The following is a 25167-nucleotide window of genomic DNA, read 5'->3' on the forward strand; positions in this document are numbered from 1 at the left end:
TATGCATTTAAGGGAGCAGGATATATGGCATAGGCTATATTTTATACTTTAACATAAACGAAATATGCAAGACTATTACACAAGAACACAGACTATCCTATTTACTAGAATTTCCATTTATATTTAATTTGTACTAGTGTACCTTTTATTTAGCCTTCCACCAGTATCACCTATTTTCTTACGTAATCGTACACATGTTCCTTTTTGCAGTCTCTACAGTAGCAATGATGCTGAAGAAGTTCGCCACATTTCAGCCATTTGTGTTCTAAACTACCATTTAGCGTCATACTATTATATGTTCTATAATTACTATGGGTATATTATAATAGACTTGTTAGACAGTCCGCATTTTCGCAAGGAACATATTTCAACGCCTGCCTGTGGTCGATATCCTCATCTCTACCGATAAAAATACAACCTATCTTGATTAATCATGTTTGGAGTCAGTTGATGGAAGGGTACTACAACCAACCACAGTCGTGTTCATTATTTTGACCAACCAATCAGTAAGTAGTCACTCCATAACAATTTTAGCACGTTAGGATGATCCTCTGTTTTGAGCAAGTAACCAGCTACCATGTATTTGGGGTTGAAATATTCACAATAGAGTGATGAAACCTCATTCTTGGCGGAAATTAGAAGGAATACAATATATTTAAATAATTTTGCAGAGTGACTCACAACAAGGTGGATTCTCTACAACTGGGATGTATCTAGAAATCTTTGTCGGGACAACACGTACCCCTCCGAATGCTGTTATTCATGCAGTCTCAGACTAGGAGGATTATTTCGTCTGGTTAGCTAACTAGCTAGTCAGCTAGCACGCTAATGTTGGCTTGCCAGCGGTTGTTTCACTGGCTGGCCCGTAAGCGTGAGTTGTGTTATCCAAAAAGGACAATATAACTCTTTTAGAATTACCTTTGTCCCGCGAAGAACCAAGCTGCAGAGACCCCCTAATTAGGCGTTAGCTAGCTTTCCAGCTAGCTAGCTAGCTAACATCCTCACACGGGACTGTTCCATACAAGTAGTAGCTAGCTGACGACGAGCTAGCTACCACCCCCACACGGCATCGACAACAAAAAATCAAGGTAAACAACGATATCTCTTTATGCACTTTTTTGTTTGAATGAATACACACGTATCTGAATATTAGTAAAAACTGTAATATAATGCACAATTAACATAATTTAACAGTAAATGGCTAGCGTTGACCAGTGCTAACTTGGTTATCTTTGCTAGTAAAGTCAACGTTAGTTAGTTGCTAACGTTGACTTTAGCGAGCTTGCTGCTACCAGGGAATTGCTGTTACTTCGATAGCTAGCGTTAGCTGTTTCGCCTGGGTTTTGTGATATCCCAATCACTAACCAGCTAACGTAAGGAGCTAGCTAGTACATACCTCAAGTTACGTTTAGAAACGTTAGTGTAGCTACATTAGGATAGCTATCCCAACCACGTTAATGGATTTCTAGATTTAATAATCCAGCACGCAGTGTTCAGTATCAATATAGCAAATTCATTCATAAATTGAATTCATATTAATCACAAACATTAAGTAATCTCTCAAAGTGAATTTATTTGAAAAAGTTGTGTCACGATAGCGATTATTGCCAATGAATCGAAACAGCCGGCTATCGGCTGGCTAACGTTGTATGGTTTTTAACGTAGTGTTCCAACTTCATCGTTTGGGAAGCAAGCTAGCTAATCATTAACTTACAGTGACAGTCCATCTTGTCTGACTTTATTTTGGCAACACGTTGCTAAATTCCTGAAGGGTGATGTATTAGGAACATATATTATAGTAACTTTAGTTGTTTTGTATTTGAGCTGTGTTATGAGTCAACCAACTGATTTTGCTGCTAAGTGCTTATTAGCTTGTACTGTTTACTCAGCAGTCGTAGGAAAGCTCACGTCAATATTGTTAATAGCTGTGTTGGAGTAAACTTAATTTAATTTAAAGAAGTTATCAGAGAGTTACCTCTATGTAGTCGTCTGATTTTCAAAGTTCAGAGCGGAGCAAATGTGATACTAGTGCACAATGGGCTGTAACGGTAACGTTTTAGTTTGTGAATTTTCTATCCAGTCTATCTTAGAAGTATTTGTTTCTTAGAATTATTATTATTATTTTTTTTAATTCTTTCTCGTTGTTTGGGCATGATGAAGAGATGGTCTGAAGACGTCTCTAGCTGCATAGTTGTAAAGTCTGGGTCAGGCTGTGTTGGGGTAGGCTTTTGCAGTCACAGAGCATGGCTTGAACAGCTTCTGCATGAACTCAAACAATTTTTATCCCTTTGGTGTTTTGTGCCGTCAAAGTGCCTCAATCATCTTCTCCTGACATTTCATAAGTCTTGTTTTTCAGTTATCTGCAATGTATCGTTTGTGTTGGTGAAATGCCCACCTGCCTCACACCTGTTTTTGTCACACAGCTGCAGCCATGCATTTCGCAGGCTGACAATCGAGACCATTCAGGCACCTCTCGCTGATCCCTCTCCTGTTGTCTGCTTTTGGCAAAGCCTACCTTGTCACTTGGGTATCAGTGATTCTCGAACATGGTTATGTTTGAAAGACTATGGGGTAGGCTAATGTATGAAGCACAAGAGAGAAAAGAAAATGTGGTATATCTGATATTGGCTTCACCAGCTCCTTGTTTATTGGTTAACTAATTCTTAACTGACTGCTTTGCATGCTCATAGGTTTTCCTCAAAGACTAGGCCAAAGTGTTGCTGCTACATGTTATTTTGTGGAGTTCTGAGGACAAGGTTTTAATATGCACTTTTCTAATTTAGTTTAAAAACAGGTGCTTGTGCTTTTTGTCAGCTGTTCTTTAGGCGCCTATGTGTAGCTCATGTTTTGATATAACTTATGATGTTGCACCGTGGTCCTTAAAGCAGCAATACAGAGTTCTGTTCCAAAACTAGTAAGCTTACTACCTAAAAGGCATGCAAAAACCTTGCAAACACCTCAAACAGCTCAGCTGACACTGATATAAAGCTTGCCAACACACTAACTGGTGTCTTTTGGCAGTATAGCTGGCAATGTCATGCGTGTGAAAGCTTTCCTACCATTTCTGCAGGGGGTTCCAGCCGTTACAAAACTACATAGGGCATATCTTGGATGGCTAGTGGGGAAGACACAGGTGTTGATCTGTCCTTCACATGACCATATGCTATCAAAATGAATTTGAGGATGGTACCAAACCTAGCCTATAAAACCATTCCTCAAAAAGTGTAAAATTGTTGCATAGTGTTACTTTAACTCCAACGCATAACCTGGCCAATGCAAAGACTGACTGAATTTAGGTAGATTTAATTAAAAATATAATCCCAAATGTAGCCCTTGGCTGTCTGTTGGTATTGCTTATTTCACCACTCATCCAAGGTATCCTTAGTGTGCCACTGACACCATTTACATTGGTACAGTCACTGTCCGTCTTGGGAGAGTGTGTCCTCCCGTAATTTGATGACTTGTTGGCAGAGATAGCCCTCATCTTTACTGTAGCCTATATCTAATTTAAATGTTCAGAGAGTTTTTGAAACAGCTGCGTGTTGTAGCCTAGCTGCTCTCATACGGTGGTCAGGTGCAGCTTCGTGTGCCTTTATCTGTCAAAGTCCCTTCTGTTTATGACTGTAATTATGACAGAGCTGCTTAGTCAGTACCACAAATTCACTTTCTTTATCTGTGTTATGTACAGTATTTTAATGAATGATTTGGTGGCCACATTCTTTAGATTTCTCCCTTTAAGAAAGTTCCTCTACTAAAGGTTTACTCACCACAGTTAAAAGTCATGGTTAGAGATGTAAGGCTGTTGCCTTATGTCAGTGTCTCCTCCAGCATTGGTGACGTCAGAGTGGATTGTCAGCTAATCTGCAGTGCATGAAAAGTACAAAACTAGTGCTCATCAAAAATGTCTTATTGAAAAACTAGCAGGCCAGTAACTCTGTTAAATACTCTGCTTGGTGCATCCCGTGTTAACAGTCTCCGCTTAAAGCGATGGTTTGTGTCCAGGATGGACCATTCCTCTCCAAAACAACTACCACCCGCTCCCCACATTTCCCCCCTGCTGCCTGCCTCGTCTTATCAGATTGCTGCTTATTGTCTTTAACTTCCTTCAGCCGAGGAGGAGCGTCGGGGGTCTCCTGCAGCAGAAGCACGCATACAGCCTAACATGGGCAGAGGTGGAGCGCGGACCCTAGACGGGACTGCAGCCTGCTAGAGGCACGGGTGCTGCTTCCACTAGAGTGGCGCCCTGTTAACCTGACAGCCACATAAACACCCATCAGGTGGACAAAGTGCAGACACCCCACAGAGATACACAAATTCCAGATTTAAAGCATTAAAATGGCTTTTCGGAGAACTTGAAATGTACAGTGTAGGGTTTTTGCGAGAAAACTCAGCTAAGTAAGAATGTGAAGTATGCGTGTTAGTGTGTTTGTATTCTTTTGAGTACTGTGGCTGTGGTCTGTTAGTCCGTGAAGGATTCTTTTCAGGTGGTTCCCAGTTGATGTATGGCTCAGTGAGGGTTTTTGGCTTAAGTTTATTCATTTAGCAGACGCTTGTATCTGAAGTAGCTTACCAGCAAGGTGTATTAAAAGGCAAGTTTAATGCCTTGGTAAGGTAAAAATGCAGTTTGTGATTCTGTTTTTGGTTTTGCAAATGGTTGTTTATATTTGAGTTATTTTGAACAGCCAATCAAATTACACCCCTCCCCTCCGTGCTGCTTAAGCACCGTGTTGATTTGCTGGGATTGCTGATGGCTCGGCCCGAGCCACTATGTTTCCCCATTTACAGAGCAAGGACTGTGTTCAAACACTGGGATTTTTTTGTGCCAACACTGAACGGACAGATAGAGGTCTGTAAGGAGCAAATCACTGAGTCTGGCAAAAAGTGTATGGGATTAGAATCGAAGACTAAACCTTTAAGCCATTGAGAATAATTCATTACATTGCATGATAATATAACAATGGTAAAAACAGCAACAGCAGTAGTAATGATAATTATGCCCTATGCAAATTTGGCATTATGTTGATTAACCAGACCTAACCTTTCAGGAACACACGGTAAAGCACAAGCTGAACACAAATCCTATGTGATGCATCCATTGCTATTGCTTGATCCATTATTGCTTACTCATCTCGTCTAATAGTTAGCCTCAGAATGCTACACTCTCATATGCACTTCGCTTGTAAGTACTCGTTCGTTCGTAAGTCATATAAGGCCTTTTTTTTGTGCATCTGACTAACTGAACAAGCCAAGCTGGTGAATTGAGACAAGGTTGCAGACTCAATCCAGGACCTCCCTTTTGGCCTGATTTACTGCACCCCCTCCCCGTTCTCGTCACTGATCAGCGTTAGGTCCACTGGAGATAAACCTTGGGTTGGCCTGTGGGTGTATTCTAGGCACTCCCTGGTTATGTCATATTTTTCTGTGCCATCGGTCCAGGACAAAGAGAAAAGCTGATTGCCACGCTTGCTCCTGTGCTCTGATACAGCCAACTGCCAAACGTCACAGCACTGTGCATCACTCGGCAGCCCAATGCACTGAGCCCATCCAGGGCAGATGTTGATCTGTGGCTCCACTTAGAAGGAGGCGGGTAGAGGAGGAGGAGGAGGAGGAGGAGGAGGAGGGGCTGAAAAGCCAGATGATGACTTCCCGTCAGTCCCGGTTGTGGGTGCTCTTAATCCCCGGTGCGGCTGCCGGGGACACCGAGCAGAAGCTTACGTAAGGAGGAGAGCCGCTGCCGCTGCCGCCGCCGCTTGCGAGGTCCAGCTCTGCCCTGCTCAGCCCAGGGCACTCAGCCCTGCCTCACCCACCAGTGCACACACACACACTGTCCTCGAAGGACCCAACCCCCCCACCCGCTCGCAGTTGCCCCCGTGACAGAGAATGTTCCACACGAGGACGCCCCCCTCGGCAGGGGCCGATGGGAGGCCAGGCCCTTTCTGAGTATTAATGCGTCAGGCAGGGTTTGCTTAGCTGTCTCTACATTTTTCTTCCCTCTCTTTCTCGAACAGTGTTTCCTTGACTGCACCTGCACTGTTTTCCCTATCCCTCTAATGTAAAAATGCAATCTGCAAAGCCTGTGGTTTTAATGACATTTATCCATAATTCCCTGGTCTCTAATGCAATTCAAGAGTGGCATGCAGGTAGGATTTGTACTTGTTCCTCACGCTCACTTTGTAGGCCTGCTCTATTTCCTGTGACTGAATGAGCAGTGGTGTGGGGGCCATGCAATGCTAGTAGCTGGTTTAGCTGACTGGGTCAGTATGTATTTTTGTAGGCCACCCCTTACGTGTGCCTGGAAGTTCTAGAGTGATGGTGTGTAGCAGTGACAGATGCCCTTCACACAGAGCGGAGGCAGCACTCCGACTGCCCTTCCCCTTCTTGCACTCCTTAGCTGCGTCTCAAGTGTCTCCGGCTCATTCTCAAGTAACGCTGATGAGGGACCTGGGTTACTGCTGTTTTCCCTCTTTATGCCACCGATAAACTTGAAATGCTTAATTTCTGCTGCCATAAATGATTCCCGTTATCAAGTAATGAAGTAGTGCTCTTTTCAGCTCACTTGTTCCTCAGAAGCGGGTAGTCATAAAGTAAACAGTCCAACACTGCCTGTTCTGTGTGGAGATTAGAATTCCTTGTGTCATCAATGTAACCGTCTGTGCAGACGCCGTTCATCTCTCTTTATCATGGCTAGTTGAATCATGCTGACTGTAAATGCGGACTTTACTACCTGCCTGGTGTAAATAATATGGCTTTTCCACTGCCAGTCATTCACTGCCTGAGCTTATGCTCGGGGGGGATCATACACTTGGTCCTTCAAGTATTGGCGACTCAGAAGCCATCACTACAAACACTTTGCGCGTTGCAGCCAAGCACGGGCGACGCACACTCACACACGCACACTCACACACACACACACACACACACACACACACACACACGTCGCAAGGAAGTGTGAATGGATTGGAAGAATTTTCCAGCTGACCCGTGACTGACAACATTTTATTGGCTAGTGTAGTTTGTAATAACTTGCCACAATTAGCCTTAAAGGTACAGTATGTAGGATTTAGTGGCATGTAGCAATGAGGCCTTAGATTGCAACTGACTGAATACTTTTCCCTTTCCAATGTTGTATGTCAAGCTACGGTGGCCGGCAGGTAGAATAAACCCATGAAAGGTTACATCTTTATATAATATATGCTGTAGTATAATACTATATTCCATTTCTGCTTATAGATCCCTGCATACTGTACCTTTTGAGCTTATTATTTTACAACTGGGCTGTCACAGAATAACACAAATATAGAAGTTCTCCTGTTTTGCTTTCAGGCAGGTATGCTTAGAAGACTGACCCCCTGTTCTCTCTTTGACCCTTCCTCCTGTTCTTTGTCTTGTCTTTCTCTAGAGGGCCATGTCGTCCACGCCAGCCGGACCGCCGTCGGTGGACAAGGTGGACGGCTTCACCCGCAAGTCTGTGCGGAGAGCCCGGCAGAGGCGGGCACAGAGCTCGTCCCAGTTCCGCGCTCAGGACAAGCCCATTGAGCTCACCCCCTTGGCACTGCTCAAAGGTACGCTTTCTAGAAACATCCGGCTACCATACGCTCACTCCAGAGGTCCACCTCATCTACAGAGGGTTATAGACACTTGCAGGAGTAGCTGCAATGAATCTGGATCTGCCACATTGAAGGGCCTCTTGCAACACTTACACATGTGCTGGTTATTATCCCATGTGTAATGCCTTAGTTGTAGAATAATAAATGCCTAGAAGATGTGCTTGACAAAAATCCCATCACCACAACCCTACAAGTGTGTTGTAACCTTACATATGCACATAATAAAGCTATTTCACATAATATTTCTTTTAAAAGTATAGTGTGTGCTGAGTGTATGTGACCAGAGGTGAGTATAGGCTGTTGAACCCTGTTGATATCTCAACAGTAGCCACCACAGCCGATCAGATACCTTTTATATTGAATCAATCAAAAGGGATTATTATAGGGCAGTTGCCCAGGTCATACCTGCTATTAGTCATTATCCTGAAATCTGCTTTGCGAGGAAAAGAGTTTCAATCTGGCTTGTCCCAGGACAGAGTAAACCTCATAAATGTGTTGTAAAAGATGAGCTAAGCAGCTTGATAAGGCTTCTAGTACTGACAGGGTTTTGTCAGGGCACTTTAATATCATACCACGCTTCAGGATGAGGAGAGCCATGTGAGCATACAATCGATAAGGGTATGTCGTGTTCTTCAGGTCCACCACGTTACTTGTGGGTCATGAGTGGAGGTAACTGAAGGTAGCACAGTTCATACAGTTCATGTTGATAATAGCTAGAGTTTATAATCATTGTCAAGGTTGTTAACCTGTTTGAATAAACTTTACCCTCGAGTGCAGCGTGACCCTCTTAAGCAGGCCAGTAATGAGCGTCCTGAACAGGTTGATGAGGCTTAATTAGTGCAAGGGCCTGCCAGATCTGTGTAGTGTCAGTTTATTTAGGCAGGTGATTTGAGTTGTCATCTGACACTACGGAAGCGTTAAGTCACTTTGAAGCCATTAAACGTGAGGGAAGCACTCCTCGGTTGTTACTTTACAAGTGTGGGATCAGGCTTTTCACTTGACAGAGCCCTGCCAGGTGTGGTGATGGAAGTGACACACTCACGCACACACGCACCCACGCACCCACGCACCCAAAGACGCTTTGGGAATGCAGACAGACCAGAATGTGTATGAAAAGAGTGTTTGTGTCTGACCTTCTGCTCTCTCTGAGACACACACATACACACACATACACATATTTAAATATGCAGACACAAACACATTTAGACATGTACACACACATTCCTGCTTACACACACCTGTGCATGCATACATGCGCACATACACACTCGGACATTGTACTCATACATTCATGCACAGACATGACGAAACTCACCCATTCACACACATGCTCACACATGCCCTCGCAATCTATATCTCTCCTTCGTTCCTCTCAGGCACTGAAATACATGCCATCTCAAAACCTTTCAGTATCCCCTCAAACCTCACTCGAAAGAATCCCTTTTTGTTTTTTTCCCCGCCTGGAAACATGCCCTGATGGTGTGGTTTGCCATCGCAGAACACAAGTAGTTCTTCTATTTTAGGCCAAAGGTCAGGTGCTTTTGCTGCTCACCCAAGTGTAAGGAATTTGAGGCCCTTCCCGGCTGCAAAGGTGAAGGAGCAAATCAGTCAAGCAGAGGCCACAAGCACGCTTCTGACAAGCACAGGACTCCATGGGTCTTCATGAATCAATTCTGTTGTCTGTCTTACTTTTGCTTTTCCCTCTGTCTCTCGTGTCATTTTATAAGTACACCTGTAACAAAATACAGCACAGTATTTACAAACCTTCAGACTAAAAAGAAGGAGAAAAGTAGAAAGACAAAAGGGATAATTAACGAGGTAAAGGAGGGGCAAAAGGCAAAACATGCAATCAATTCTGTGATTGTTTATATTAGACTAATCACAACAACAAACTCTTTCTGTCGCGCTCTCTCTCTCTCTCTCTCATGCTGATGTAAATGCAATCAATTCTCTGATTAGTCAAATATCAGCAATCACAACAACAAACTCTCTCTCCCCCTCCTCTCCCTCCTTCTCCTCTCTCTCTCTCTCTCTCTCTCTCTCTCTCTCCTTCTCCCCCCCCCCCTCTCTCTCTCTCCCTCTCCCCCCCCCCTCTCTCCATCTCTCTCGTGCAGATGTGTCTGCGCAGGAGCAGCCGGAGCTGTTTGTCAAGAAGCTGCAACAGTGTGGCACACTCTTCGACTTCATGGAGACGCTGTCCGACCTCAAGATGAAGGAGTACAAGCGCTCCACACTCAACGAGCTGGTGGACTACGTCACCGTCAGCCGGGGCTACCTGACCGAGCAGACCTACCCAGAGGCGGTCAAGATGGTGAGGAGAGACCCATAGGCTAGTCAACACTTGGGGTTTTATGTTGATTATAACAAATGTACCAATTGTCAAAAAGATAATTTATTTATATATTTTGATATCAATGATAGAAAAACTCCAAACTAATCTTTAGTAAAGAATAGGCTATTGTGGGTTTTTTTAATCATTGAAAATTTTAGTATGACTTGAGTATTACACAAAACAGAACACAGCGAAAGCCATCACGATAAGTCATCTCTCCGCCCTCATTTCCCAGTCAGCAGACGCATAACCCCATGACGACGGCCCCAACCCTAAATTAGCCCAAATGTGATTAGATTTTTCACATAGACGACATTTTGGGTTTCATGACTTACGTCAAATGCTTGTTGCTTGTTCTGCATTCACATTGCACATTTTTTGTAAGCTATATCATTACAAAGATACATGCTGGCATGCTAATCCCTTGAAAGTGTAGCTGGACCACCCATGGCTCTATAGTGTGGTGTCAGCGATCAATTTGAGGGACAGTGTGCGTGTGCATGTATGTGAGAGAGAGAGAGAGAGAGAGAGAGAGAGAGAGAGAGAGAGAGAGAGAGAGAGAGAGGAGAGAGAGAGAGAGAGAGAGAGAGAGAGAGAGAGAGAGAGAGAGAGAGAGAGAGAGAGAGGAGAGAGAGGAGAGAGAGAGAGAGAGAGAGAGAGAGAGAGAGAGAGAGAGAGAGAGAGAGAGAGAGAGAGAGAGAGAGAGAGAGAGAGAGAGAGAGAGTGTGTGTACGCGCTCTGTCACCTCTTTCCCTTAGCCAAGTAGCCCAGCTGCATGCGATGAAAGCTGTCAGCTGAAACCACAGCCTGTGCCTACTCTTTAATCCACTGCTGACTTATTCCATTTCATATCTCCTTCCATTCCTCCCTTTCTCTATCTCTCTCTCTGTCTCTCTCTCTTTCCATCTCTCTCTCTCTCTCTCTCTCTCTCTCTCTCTCTCTCAGGTGTCCTATAACATCTTCCGGACACTTCCACCCAGTGACAGCAATGAGTTTGACCCTGAGGAGGACGAACCCACACTGGAGGCCTCTTGGCCTCACTTACAGGTACAGAAACAAACACACCCACAAACTCACTCACTTATTTCTTATCTCAAACACACCATGGCAGTGTGCTATGCGTGCACACACTCAAACATAATCATAGCAGCAATCAGACTACTGATTCTGCTGTAAAACACTGTAAGCAGAAAGTGCCTGCTAATCTTGTGTGTGTGTGTGTGTGTGTGTGTGTGTGTGTGTGTGTGTGTGTGTGTGTGTGTGTGTGTGTGTGTGTGTGTGTGTGTGTGTGTGTGTGTGTGTGTGTGTGTGTGTGTGTGTGTGTGTGTGTGTCCTAGTCCCACTGAACCAGGACTAGGCGGCAGGAACCCTCAGCCTAACTCTGATGTAGTTTGACTGAGTTGAGCAGCTGATGACATATTTACCTCCTCCTCTGTCTCTCCCTCTTTTTTTCTCTTTCTGTTTTTCTCTCTCTGTCCCTCTTCCTCCTTGCTCCCTCTCTCTCCCTTCACTCTGCAGCTGGTCTATGAGTTCTTCATCCGTTTCCTGGAGAGCCAGGAGTTCCAGCCCAGCGTGGCCAAGAAGCATATAGACCAGAAATTTGTCTTGCAGGTGAGAGGGCCGGGCAGGGTGGGCAGGGTGCCAGGAGAACTGCTTATTTCCCCCCTGCATGAACGGGAGGTCTCCATGGGGCGCCAATGAATTTGGGGAGGGAACCGTGGTCAGATTTGACAAGGTGTTGACTGATCAGGAGCTGTCAGTGAGATTGATTATATGTGGGTAATGGAACAAGCAGATAAAGTTTCACACCAACTTTCTGGAGAGAAATTACTAGGTGTATGACACCTCTTCTTGAGAGGTGGTTTGAGGGCCCCCTAGTGGAGAGATGCACCATAGAAAAGTTAGTGCCCAGTTTGGGCCTCACTGCACATTTCACATTTTACATTAGATTCATTTGGCAGATGCTTTGGCAGATCCATAGCTACTCACAATTGTGGATCTTCAATCTACTCCTGTTCCAAGTAGAGCTTATCAAAGTCAGTATGATTTTTATAAAGCTCTTGATTTGCTATATTAGGTGCCTTGAAGCAAATAAGGCAGCCATGTTGAGTTAGACATTAGGCCTACAGTGTGACAGTAGAAGACCTGCAGGGGGAGAACAGGCATGGGCACCTTTCATGAGTTGAACAGGTGGAAGAATGAAGGCAGAATGAGGCGTTGTGTTGTGTAAGACGGAGGCGAGTGCGGATAATGGGATTAGACCTGTGATCCCTGTGCCAGTCAATGAACCGCTGCTGTTCACTGAGTTCCAAACAAGGCCTGGAGTGCAGCAGCCTGGAAATACATCTAAACTGAGATCAGTGTTCGCTAGGTTGATGGCACGCAAATGAGTCCAAGATGGGTTGCAGCATCTGTGGAGCTTTTACTCAGTTTTGTCCAGATTCTAGGTTTTGATTCCGTATCACAGAGTAACAGGAGGCTTCTGTACTATTGTTTAGTTCCATGGTCTTTCTACTCATTGACAACGTTCACTTACACCCTCTAGCCCCTGCTAGATATTTTGCAGTTATCATTTGTGCTTTAATGAGTTGAATATAAGATGGCCCTAGTTACCTCCAGTTAATCAACCATCAAGACATGCACTCCATTCTGTCCTCCAACCGTTCACTCCCTCACTCTCTCTCTCCCATAGCTGCTGGAGCTGTTTGACAGTGAGGACCCGCGTGAGAGGGACTGCCTGAAAACGGTTCTGCACAGAATCTATGGGAAGTTCTTGGGCCTGCGGGCTTTCATCCGCAAACAGATCAACAACATTTTCTTATGGTGAGCCCCAGCCTGTTGTGACACCATACATATATTCTGCAGCATGCTTTTAAAGTGAATAGCTGTGCTTACATGCAGTAGTCATTGAGAAGTTCTCTTTCTCTGTCTGGTTTTGTGCAGTCTATCTGTGTGTTTGTGTTTATTTGAGTGTGTGTGTGTCTGTGTGTGTGCCCTAATCTGTCCTATCTGTCTCTTGGCTCTGACACCTCTATATCCCCATCACTCTCTCTCTCCCCCTCCCTCGCTCTCTCTCTCTGCCTCTTCCGTCCTTCCTTCCTTCCTGGTTTCTTTCTCCCTTGTTACTGCTTTTGGATCTCTCTCATCTTCTGCCCTCTCTTTCTCCTTGTCTGGTCCCTGCAGTTTTGTCTATGAGACGGAGCACTTCAGTGGTGTGGCTGAGCTGCTGGAGATCCTGGGCAGGTGAGTGCTCACATCCTCCATACGGTCATGCCTGGCTGTGTCTGTGTCTGTTTTTGGCCGTCCTGTTTTTAGCAGCCATTTCAAGAGGCTTTCTGCACCCAACCACCTCCCCCCTCTTCCACTAAGCACCTCCGTGGACTTTCAAACGGATACATTAGTAAGGCGATACATTAAAGTCCACTGCTGATATTTAGCAGGCTTCTGTCAGAGTGTGCTCAGCTCCTGGTCCCCTGCCCGACTGCAGAGAGCGAGTCTGCAGGAGTCTGAACCTCAGGAAGGTTAAAACCCTGTCTGGACTGGGGCCAGCACCCAGACCGGCAGCTTGTTAGAGTTTTCTGCAGCCTTTCATTTTCTGGTTTTGTTTGGTTTTAGTAGATTTTATGTAGTTGTTTTTTCTTCTTCATATTTTTCGGCCTTTTTTAGTATTTGGGTTCATTGTTATGTATGCAGTCCTTTAAATAGCTTTAAATATGCAGTTTAGTTGTTGTATAGTTCCAATATAATTATGTATTCTGTTATTAATTTGGTTGTGTGTAATGGATATATATTGACAAGCCTAACAGGTGGGGTATTTAAGAGATTGTCAGCGTTCTGTGAGCCCCCTAACAGTCAGCCCTCTGTAATCTGCTTCTTATGAGCGAGTCTAAGTGCTCAGCTAAATGACTGAATGTGGAAGGGGCTGAATACATGTCCTCAGTGCTGCTCACGTCTCTCTCTCTCTCTCTCCCCCCCTCCCTCCGTCTGCTCCGCTTCCCTCCTCAGCATCATCAATGGCTTTGCTCTGCCGCTGAAGGCCGAACACAAGCAGTTCCTGGTCAAAGTCTTACTGCCGCTGCACACTGTCAAGAGCCTGTCACTCTTCCACGCACAGGTATGTGTGGCACGCGGGTTGCTGGGGAGATGACCTTTAGTGCTGTTTGACTATCCGAACTCTGTCTCTCTCTCTTTTTTTCAACTTTCTTTCTTTCGTTCTTGTAATTCATCTTTCTTTCTTCCCTTGTTCTCTGTCTCTGTATGTGTATTCTTGTATGGTTACTCTTTATATCAGTAAAAACAATTCATCTTTTTCCATGTAGAACACTGATAATGAACTTCTGTTATTTCATGCTGACTCGTCTTCTTATCTCTCCTTCTCCTACAGTTGGCCTATTGTATTGTACAATTCTTAGAAAAGGAACCAATGTTAACAGAGCCAGTAAGTGACCTGCTTGATCAGACACACACTGTGTTTTCTTCTCATCGCGTCGATCCTCCTCGTCAATCTTTGTCATGTCTTTGTCATTTCTCAGGTAATCAGAGGCTTGCTGAAATTCTGGCCCAAAACCTGCAGTCAGAAAGAGGTCAGTCAGTAAGGCTGTCTTTGAGCCCGTGAACACCCTTTTCCCTCCTAACATGGATTAGCGTCATAGAGTCTGTTCTATGATAGATAGTTGCATCATGATGTAGATACGGCATACTACATACTACTTTGGATTAGCATCATAGTGTCTGTTCTATGATAGATAGCTGCATCATGATGTAGATACGGCGTACTACATACTACTTTGCATATTATTTTGACTGATAATGCTCATTTATTACATTGTGAATGAAAGCCTTTGTCATTGTTTTTGCATACAACAAAGTTTGTATCGTCATTGAAGACATTTATGGCTGTCCTATATCTCATTACACTTGGTTGTGTGCGCGTGCGCGTGCGCGTGCTGTCTCCCTTATTTGTGAGTCCTGACTTGGTGTCACGGTGTGTGCCGTCCTACAGGTGATGTTTCTGGGCGAGTTGGAGGAGATCCTGGATGTGATCGAGCCCGCCCAGTTTGTCAAGATTCAGGAGCACCTCTTCAAGCAGATCTCCAGATGTGTGTCCAGCCCCCACTTCCAGGTCTGGATCTCTAGTTGCCTTTCATTCTCTATCTCACTCAATCTTTCACTCACTGATTGAATGATTGATTTCCTTCTGTACAGTTTGTCAGCCATTGATTGTTCCACTAATCCGAATCTGTTTAAGACCATCAACAATCCTTCTACTGTCTCAAAATGCTGAGTTTGGTGTACATTAACACTGGGGTTAGACTACACGACTTTAAGAATCTGAACAGATGTCTTTTTTTAAAGACGGGGCATCACACAGTGACCCTTTCTATCCGAGCTGGCCCTGACTGTCTGACTGTCTGTCCGTGTCCGTGTGTCAGGTGGCGGAGCGTGCTCTCTACTACTGGAACAACGAGTACATCATGAGTCTGATCGAGGAGAACTCCAACGTCATCCTGCCCATCATGTTCGCCAGCCTCTACCGCATCTCCAAAGAGCACTGGAACCCGTGAGTACTGGCGCTTGTGTGTGTGTGTGTGAGTGCGTGTGTTGGCGCGCATGTGTGTGTTTGCGTGCGTGTGTGTTTGCGTGCGTGTGTGTTTGCGCGCGTGTGTGTGCTACACGCGTGTGTGTGTGTGTGTGTTGGTGCGCGTGCGTGTGCGTGTGCGTGTGCGTGTGTGTGTGTGTGTGTGGGGTGGGGTGGGGTGGGGGTTCAGTCCTTGGGACAGATGGGTGCCTAAATTGGTGTCAAATTTGGCTAGTCTTTGCTGGGTTTTGTTTTTGCTACTTTAAAGAATGTAAAACTATACAAAAAAATTGACTAACTGATATGAGTTGATAAAAGTTCATAGAAGCCTCTGTCTGTTAGAGTGGTCTGTCCAAAACGACCCTAAGACTGAGCAGAATGGAATATTTTACTCACTGAGCTGTTTGCCTGCCCTTAACCCCCCACAGGGCAATCTCAGCTTTAATCTACAACGTGCTCAAGGCCTTCATGGAGATGAACAGCACCTTGTTCGATGAGCTTGCCGCCACCTACAAAGCCGAGCGCCAGAGGTGAGTGCTGTAGGAGCTTAGTGGTCCGTGGTTCGAACCGTGTGCTAAACTTACATCTCAGCCAGTGAGACCCAGATCAATCAGATTCTAGTGAATTTGGGATTTACGAATACGATTGATTTGATTTATTTGATTGGTTGATTGTTTGATTGAATGAAAAACAGTTTGCGGTTCAGAGACTCACAATTAATGTACCAATGCTGTTAACACATTTACCATCAGTAAATGTAGCTGGGAAGTGTCATCAGCATGTTTTGTGTAGAGGGTTAGTCTGTCATGGTCGTGTCACTTCCTCTGCTGAAGTTGGCCACTCTCTGCACTTGCTCCACCCTCAGTCATGTTTCTCATCTATCTCCCTCCCTCTCTCTCTCTCGCTGTCTCTCTCGCTGTCTTTTCTTTTCTCTCTCCTCTCTTCCTCTCTTTCTTTTATTTTCTTTCTCTCTCTCTGTCCCTCTTAACTCTCCCTCTTTCTCTCTCTCTCTCTCTCCTCTTTTCTCCTTCTCTTTTTTTTCTTTCTCTCTCTCTGTCTCTCTCTCTCAGGGAAAAGAAGAAGGAGAAGGACCGTGAGGAGCTGTGGCGGCAGCTGGAGGAGCTGGAGCTGAGGAGGGCCATCCAGAACAGCGACGCCTCTGCCCCCGCCATCCCCACCTAACACTGCAGCAGCACCCTCAGCCTTCCTCCACCCTCCTCTCCCTCACCTCACCTCACTCGTCCTCCATCCAATCACATCTCCCCCACCTGCTGGGAGAGAAGAATATAGGGATGGAGAGAGAGAGAGAGAGATGGAGAGAGGGAGGACGAAAGAGAGAGAGAGAGAGACACGTCTCACCTCATACCATGCTCCTTACTTTACTGTAGAGTTCCACTGCACCCCCCCCTTTTTTGATTTTGTGTCTCAATAGCACTGTAAATATTTTTATCCTCTCTTGTTTTAGCCTCCTGATGACAACTACACTGAAAGGAAAATGAAAATTACAAAAAAAGAAGGAACAAAAACAAACAAAAAAACAACAACGACTGAACAAGCTATAGAATTGTGTATACCTGTGGGAAGAATAAGAGTTGAATGCACTCCGCTTTGAGCTTTGGTTTTTGTTTCATTTTGGAGTCTACAGAAAGAATGAAATGAATGATTTTAAATATGAGAAGATAATCAACCCTGATAGATTGATGTCGGGGTCGCCTCTTACTGTCCTCCTCCTGCTCTCCGAGCCAGCTGAGGCCATGTCTTATCCTTTTTCTTTTTTTTTTGTTCCTCCTTTCTTTTGTCTCTTGTTGAATTATTTGCAAAGAAAGGGACTGTAGAATCCCCCTATTTCTTCAAAGCCAGCAGCTAAGCAACTAAGAGGAGGAACTGAGGCCTCACTTACCAATTCTCCAAATGGCGCCTCAGCAAAGATGTTTTGTTCAGCGAACACAAGCCTCTGTCCATCCCAGGACACCAGCCGGCGGAGGGATAACATTAGAACAAATCGAAGAAGTGAAGGGAGAGGAAAGAAGTCGTCCCATCAGTCGCTCGTTTCCTTCACTTGACCAATGGCTCCGCTCCCTTCTGCCTCAATAGACTTTTGTAAAATAAACCAGCATTTTTCTTCAGAAACCTCCAGACCAATAGCACTTCTCTCCTCTCCTCTCCTCTCCTCAACTCACCTCGGCTCCTCATCCACATCCACATCCACATCCATTGGTTGGTGCTAGTCAGGCACTGGCGCCCTCTCGGCCAATCCGCTGTCAGGTTTTAAGGCTGGCCTCAAGTGTGTGGCTCAACCCCTGACCCCTTTATCCTTCTCCCATCCCTGAAGGAGTTTTATTTTTCTATATGTGTTGGGGAAAAAAAACAACAAAAACAACTAGGCAGCGACCTGGTTTGTGTTCTAACGTGTTAATCCTTATCCCTTATGTGGGGGATCCCTGAGGAACTGACCCTCCTTAGATATGTGGATGTGTGTGATCACCCTTTACGAATTTTAGAGCTGTCCCGACGGCCCCCTCCAACTAGACAGGTGGCGCTGTTGATGACGAGGACTTCTAAGAATCGGGTTTCGAAGTGTGGTGTTCACAATCCAGTTCAGTAGTATGTTTTCTAAGATGGACTTAAAATGCTTTGAGACCGGGTCCTGCTTTCACCATTTCTGGAGACTAGTCTCTATTTTATTCAGTCGTCTTGGGGGCTTGGCTCTTGCCTGACTGAGTTGTACCAGCGCCTTGCCTGGTCTGTTAGGCATCCCTTCGTGAAGCCCTCCAGTGATGTGAACAAAGTAAAAACCAGCATGGTAGGGGGACCACCAGGACTTGGGTTTGGAGATGGTTGCATCATACTGCAGAAGTCCATAAACCAGGAAAAAAAAAAAACAACGGGGTGCCAGTGTTTTGAGAGGAGTGTATAAGAGCACTTACTTTTAATGGTATCCAGTGTATTTTCTGATAGATTTTTTTTTGTCTTTTCTGAAGGATGTGGTGTTTCAAGGAGAGAGAAAAAAACGTTTTATTTTATTTTTGTGTTATTTTATTTTGATTTTTTTTGTAACAGAGAGTGTGTGTGTGTGTGTGTGTGTGTTTCCTCACTTCAGCTTTAGTCTTCAGTCTTACCCCCCCCCCCCCCCCTGTTTCAGTATCTCAGCCAACCCAACCGCCCTCCTCTTTTCTCTTATGACGGCCCTGGTTTGATATGATTTAAATATGAAAAAATAATAATGAAATTAAGATTTTAAAGGGTTGGAAGTGTAAAAGAAAAAAAATATTTTAAAAAGTCAAGAAATAAGAAATAAAACTTGTTTTGCGATAAAAGGTGTATGGAAAGGTGTCATATATATTGGCTTATATGCCATTCCTTGTCCCATTTTCTGGAATATTCTGTGACAAATGAGAGAGAGAGAGAGAGAGAGAGTGTGTGTGGCAAACAGTTTTTCCTAATGGTGTCCTGGAAAGAATCAAACCCTGTGTATGTTCTGGATCAAACATGCTTCATCTATTTTTAGCCACAGGGTGGCAGTAGAAACACAGTAACACCCCTCTTGTGTTTTCAGAGGTGGATGTTGTGTTCATTTTCTCCATCACTGGTGTTCTTCTTACTGATCATTTTAGCTAGTATTATCACTAAGAACGTGTTATGGTTATGGTACGCCACTGCATCATACTGAACCCTTCTTCAAGATGCAGCAGTGTCATCAGCATCCATGCACAGTAAAGCATAGTATGTTTCTTACCCTGTGAAGCTGCTCACAGTGTACCATTACTATCTGCACGTGATACTAAGTCTTGGTTCATTAGTTGTTATCCATCCCCACAGATGTGGGATTAAGGCAACAGGGGGACTGCACTACCTGCCTTCAGGCACTGTGTGAGTGTGAGTGTGTGTCGGACATCAGTTGGACATCAGTGGCACTAGTGAGGTTCTCACCTGTGAGCTGAAACTATTCCTCACCCCATCAGTGGAACACTGACCTAGAGGGCACAGAGGCCCGTTTGTGTGTGCTGGTAGAGAAGAGATGGGGCGGAGCCTTTTCACACCTTACCCCCTCACCAGTAACTGGGGGTGCCTCTTTGCACGGCTGCAGGGCTGACATTTAATAATAAGGGCATCCTACACACATACTCACACACACAGTAAGCTCTGTGTGTGTGTGTGTGTGTGTGTGTGTGTGTGTGTGCTGTTTATCTCACCTGAACAGCTGTAGGGAGCACTGAGAATCTGTACCTAATTGGGGAGGCAGTTTGAGTGGACCGAAGGAGGACCTGAAAGACCAATTGAGGACGATAGCCCTTAGGCCCAGCCAGGGTTGTTTATCCTGGGGGAGGCAGACGAAAGGATACACGGGGAGAGTGAGTTTGTAGCTTATAGCCTACTCAACGCATAAGTGCTGTCTGGGCGGATTACGAACGTTTCACATGGATTTGATCAGGTCTGTGGCAGTGGATTTATTATTTCTTGAAAATAAATTGGGGGTGCGATTGGATAATGTGTTCTATTGTTCGGACAGATCTCCCTTTGTTTTGGAAGTATTATTCACAGGAAGTAGGTGTCCTGAAGATGATCCACACCAAGAAGGTGGATTGAATATGCAAAGATTAGATCTTTCCTATCTTATTGTCCAGCCCTGGCAATGAGTAACAAATGCGTTTATGGAGACATGAGAGGAAATGCAGGTTATCAAGGAGCAATGGTGATCATAACACGGCCTTTGTGGCGTAGCATCCATTTGAGTGAACCAACAACGAACGCACACATACACACACATTTTGCACATTGCCCATCATGGAGCTGAAAAATGGGTAACTGCTAAACCTTTCAGACCTCACACTTGCTTGCTGTTATTCCCCTGGACGACCCATCCGAGGAAATGTAATCGCCAGAATTCATATGGACAGATTTAAAGCACACGGCATGGTCGTGTGTGAACCTTTGACCGATATGTATTTTCACAGGTCAGAAGAATGAAAGTTAATGTAATTGATGGTGTAACAAGCTCAAACAGTATTTGGGTGGTGTGGTTGTAAAATGTAATGTGATTGGCCAGGATTGAATGACTTAAGGTTTCCTCCATTTTTAGTGGTATTTATCTGGCTGTGCTTTTGTGAGATTTAAATTCCATTGGGTCTTCCCATATTGCAAAACCCGTGCTCTTTACGACCAGTGTCTCAGTGCAATCATTTGGCTTGAGAGTTTGATGTCTACTGATTTTACATCAGTACAAGATGTCCTGCATCGTATTTTTGTGTTTGCTAAATATTCTTGCCAAGGTGCATCGTCTACATTCTACACCCAGTTTGGATTTCAAATCTCGTTTTTGCCTCGGCTGCGTCGTATAAGTAATGACTCTCTTCTTGATGACGACTGAAAGAGACACACACACACACACCAATAACCTGTGCAAAAGAAAATATGGCAACACTTTGCATCAGCCTTCTTATACAGCAATGTGGAGCCAATAAACCCCATGTGACCTAAAGAGAAGGGACCTATGTAGATGATGTGTGTGTAATATATATATATATATATATATACTACCGTTCAAAAGTTTGGGGTCACTTAGAAATGTCCTTATTTTTCAAAGAAAAGCACAGTTTTTTTCAATGAAGATAACATAAAATGAATCAGATATACACTCTATACATTAATGTGGTAAATGACTATTCTAGGTGGAAACGTCTGGTTTTTAATGAAATATCTACATAGGTGTATAGAGGCCCATTTCCAGCAACTATCACTCCAGTGTTCTAATGGTACATTGTGTTTGCTAATCGCCTTAGAAGACTACTGGATGATTAGAAAACCCTTGAAAACCCTTGTGCAATTATGTTAGCACAGCTGAAAACTGTTTTGCTGGTGCGAGAAGCTATAAAACTGGCCTTCCTTTGAGCTAGTTGAGTATCTGGAGCATCACATTTGTGGGTTCGATTATACTCTCAAAATGGCCAGAAAAAGAGAACTTTCATGTGAAACTCGCCAGTCTATTGTTGTTCTTAGAAATGAAGGCTATTCCATGCGAAAAATGACATTTCCTGCAACGGTGTGTACTACTCCCTTCAGAGAACAGCACAAACGGGCTCTAACAGAGTAGAAAGAGAAGTGGGAGGCCCTGGTGCACAACTCAGCAAGAAGACAAGTGTATTAGAGTCTCTAGTTTGAGAAATAGACGCCTCACAGGTCCTCAAATGGCAGCTTCTTTAAATGGTACCCACAAAACGCCAGTGTCAACGTCTACAGTGAAGAGGCGACTCTGGGATGCTGGCCTGATGAGTGGCAAAGAAAAAGCCATATCTGAGACTGGCCAATAAAAAGAAAAGATTTATATGGGCAAAATAACACACACATTGGACAGAGGAAGATTGGAAAAAAGTGTTATGGACAGACGAATCAAAGTTTGAGGTGTTTGGATCACACAGAAGAACATTTGTGAGATGCAGAATAGGTGAAAAGATGCTGGAAGAGTGCCTGACGCCATCTGTCAAGCATGGTGGAGGTAATGTGATGGTCTGGGGCTGCTTTGGTGCTGGTGAAGTGGGAGATTTGTACAAGGTAAAAGGGATTTTAAATAAGGAAGGCTATCACTCCATTTTGCAACACCATGCCATATCCTGTGTACAGCGCTTGATTGGAGCCAATTTCCTCCTAAAACAGGACAATGACCCAAAGCACACCTCCAAATTATGCAAGAAATATTTAGGGAAGAAGCAGGCAGCTGGTATTCTGTTCATTTTGCAACTCATTTGATAAATAAAAGTGTGAGTTTTCATGGAAAACACGAAATTATCTGGGTGACCCCAAACTTTTGAACGGTAGTGTATGTGTAACACACCCTAAAAGGGAGGTTGAGGCTCAGACGCAAAGCTCAGAATACGTGCAAGAGAAATCAGAACACCGTGCTTAATAATAAAAGAGATTTATTTAGCGACTCCAGGGGATTGATAATAAATATAAAACATTAAAATTGCGCTTCCTAAAAGTAGTGCCAGCACTCAAAGTTCAAATGTCTGTCTGGGTGTCCAGGTAGGTTCGTATGGTTTCAGCACCGTGCGCGTCAGTCTCGTTCTCCCGGGACACGGCCAAGCCAGACGCTCTTCTGGTTCTCTGATTCTCATTCACACACACGACACAGCTTGGACAGGGTCAATGGCCGGCAGTCCGCAAGCAACTCTCCTCTGGTCCAACCTTAATACATGGACACAGCGTCAGACAATACTGTATTACAATTAAATGAAACCCAGAGAAAGTATAGAGCCCACACCAAAGAATATCGCGATCACCAACCTTGATACAATGGACACAGCGTCAGACAATACTGCCATTAGCTTGTGGACACGGGTATAAGTAGAAATATTGTGATGGGAAACACCTAAGGAGGGTAGTGGCATAATGCTAGGCACCTGTGCTTAATTAGTGATCATGCTGCACACGTGCGGTAGAAAAGGTTCGTGCTCAGTGCTCAATTAAAGTGTGCCAATCACCACTACACTCATGTGAAACACTACACACCACTCAAAACACACCGTGAATCACTGCAAACAACCCTCAGGCCCAAAACACCATGTTACATCCTTCCCTGCTGTAAAGTCAGTGTCCCAATGACTATGCCCATACTAGATGTATAAGTTATTGGTTTCCATATTTGGTTGGAGGAATCCCAATGTTAGCCCTGGTGGATCGTCTAGGTTGGTCAAGCTCGAGTCTCTGCCCGTCTCTGACATCTGGATGGTTGTGGTCTGGTCGTTGCCCGCCTCGCGCCACATCACCATCTGGTCTCGCACCTGTAGGGGCCCAAACTCCTACCCAGGGGAAACTCATCGTGGCTCTACTTGTCTCTGCTGGCTGGGGGTCGATAGGGGCCTGTCTCGTGGCTTCTCCACGCCTAGGGGTCCTCCCAACTGCTCTGGGGGTTTCAGCTGCCCTCTCCACAGGGGGAAAAGAGCAAGGCCTTAACATGTTCCGATGGACCACTTTCTCAGCTCCCTGCCCTTGCTCTGGTCTGACCACATAGACTGGCAGTTCTGGGTTAGTTTGTTTTTCCACTATATAAGGCACAACCTCCCACTTGTCGGCCAGCTTACCTCGGCCCCTTGCCCTCATGTCTCTCATCATCACCCGCTCGCCTGGCAATAGGGGAGAGTTCTCAGCGTTGTGGTCATAGTGTCGTTTTTGTCTGGTTCTCTCAATGTCTGTGTGCTTCCCTGCTTTCTCATAGGCATACCTCAGACGCTGTTGATGGCACTTTACCCAGTCCTCCACCGACGCGCAGCCAGTCTCATCTGGTATTCCCAACAGGCAGTCCTGAGGAAGGGAGCCGTGTCTACCGAACAGCAGATAGTAGGGAGTATACCCTGTGGCGCTGTGGGTTGTGTTGTTGTACACCTGGATCATCTCCTGCAGGTGATCATGCCAGCGGCGCCGCTCCTCTCCCAGGGTTCCTAACAGCCCCAACAGTGTCCGATTAAATCGCTCACACCCACCATTTCCTGCTGGGTGATAAGGCGTGGTATGACTTTTAGTTATTCCATACAGTCTACACAGATCTTTCATTAGCTGGGATTCAAAATTGGCACCTTGATCAGACAACAAGCGTCGGGGAGAGCCAAAAGGCTGGATTACCTTCTGCCACAGGGCCTTTGCTGTTGTCGCAGCTGTCTGATCCCTAGTGGAGGAAGCCCATGCATATTTAGTAAAGTGGTCAACCATTACCAATACATTATGATGGGGATCCTCTGGGTGACCTATAGTCAGATAGTCTATGGATAACAGTTCCAGGGGAGCTGAGGTTCTGATTGGCACTAAAGGAGCTAGTTTTGCCACAGTGGGGGCTTTTCTTAGGGCACAGGTCTGGCAGGTAGCACACCAATTGGTAATGTCTCTAGTAAGGTTAGGCCAATAGAACCTGGCATGGATCAGTGCAGTAGTCTTTTCTGCACCCCAGTGACCCGCCTGGTCATGGTACAGTTTCCAGATGTGGACTCGCTCACCTGCTGGGGCGACAATTTGGGTTCGTAGATCCACTTCCTTGGGGTCCTGAAACGTCCGGCACAGCACACCGTCTTTGCACCTCAACCGATCCCATTGTCGCAGTATTTCTAGGACCTCTTTGGACTCCGCTTGTCGTTCCAGTCTGTTAGGGTGTTGGCCTCTCTGGAGGAAGTGTAGCACTCTCCTCAGCGTGGGGTCACTTTCTTGTAGGCTCTTCCACTGAGCCCATGTTCTGTCAGGCTGGAGTGGGGTACCCTGTTCCATTGTAGTCCCCTGGTCATCAGGCTCCTTGGTTCTCCAGCCCACCCCCACACACAGGGCAGTCACTGTTGACGGCTGAACCTCCCGGAAGCCTGGTATCTCCAGTCCCTCTCGCTCTTCCCTCTGGTCTGGGACTGCTGTCTCTGGGGGGAAGCGGGACAATGCATCTGCACTCTGGTTATTACGTCCTGGCCGATACTTAATCTCAAACTGAAAGCCGGCAAGGCGGGCCGCCCATCTCTGTTCATGACTACCCAATTTAGCAGAGTTGAGATGCACAAGCGGGTTATTGTCTGTGTATACTACAAAGGGTGCCGGCGTTAGGTACTCTGCAAACTTTTCTGTGATGGCCCACTTCAATGCGAGGAATTCTAATTTAAAAGAACTGTAGTTACTGTCATTTC

General features: G+C 45.2%; 1 protein-coding gene across 1 annotated transcript; it reads left to right on the top strand.

The window, feature by feature from the left end:
* Positions 1–510: 510 nt before the first annotated feature.
* Positions 511–18520, top strand: ppp2r5ea (protein phosphatase 2, regulatory subunit B', epsilon). Its single transcript, XM_012824725.3, has 14 exons — positions 511–1088; positions 7400–7562; positions 9722–9918; positions 10885–10986; positions 11458–11550; positions 12632–12762; positions 13123–13182; positions 13945–14053; positions 14324–14377; positions 14472–14522; positions 14942–15061; positions 15372–15499; positions 15946–16047; positions 16588–18520. Exons 2-14 carry the CDS (start codon positions 7406–7408, stop codon positions 16697–16699), a joined length of 1416 nt encoding a protein of 471 aa, XP_012680179.1. The 5' UTR covers positions 511–1088; positions 7400–7405; the 3' UTR covers positions 16700–18520.
* Positions 18521–25167: the final 6647 nt, after the last annotated feature.

The sequence above is a fragment of the Clupea harengus genome, chromosome 15 (genome assembly GCF_900700415.2).
Source record: "Clupea harengus chromosome 15, Ch_v2.0.2, whole genome shotgun sequence".
NCBI classification, from domain to species: Eukaryota; Metazoa; Chordata; class Actinopteri; order Clupeiformes; family Clupeidae; genus Clupea; species Clupea harengus.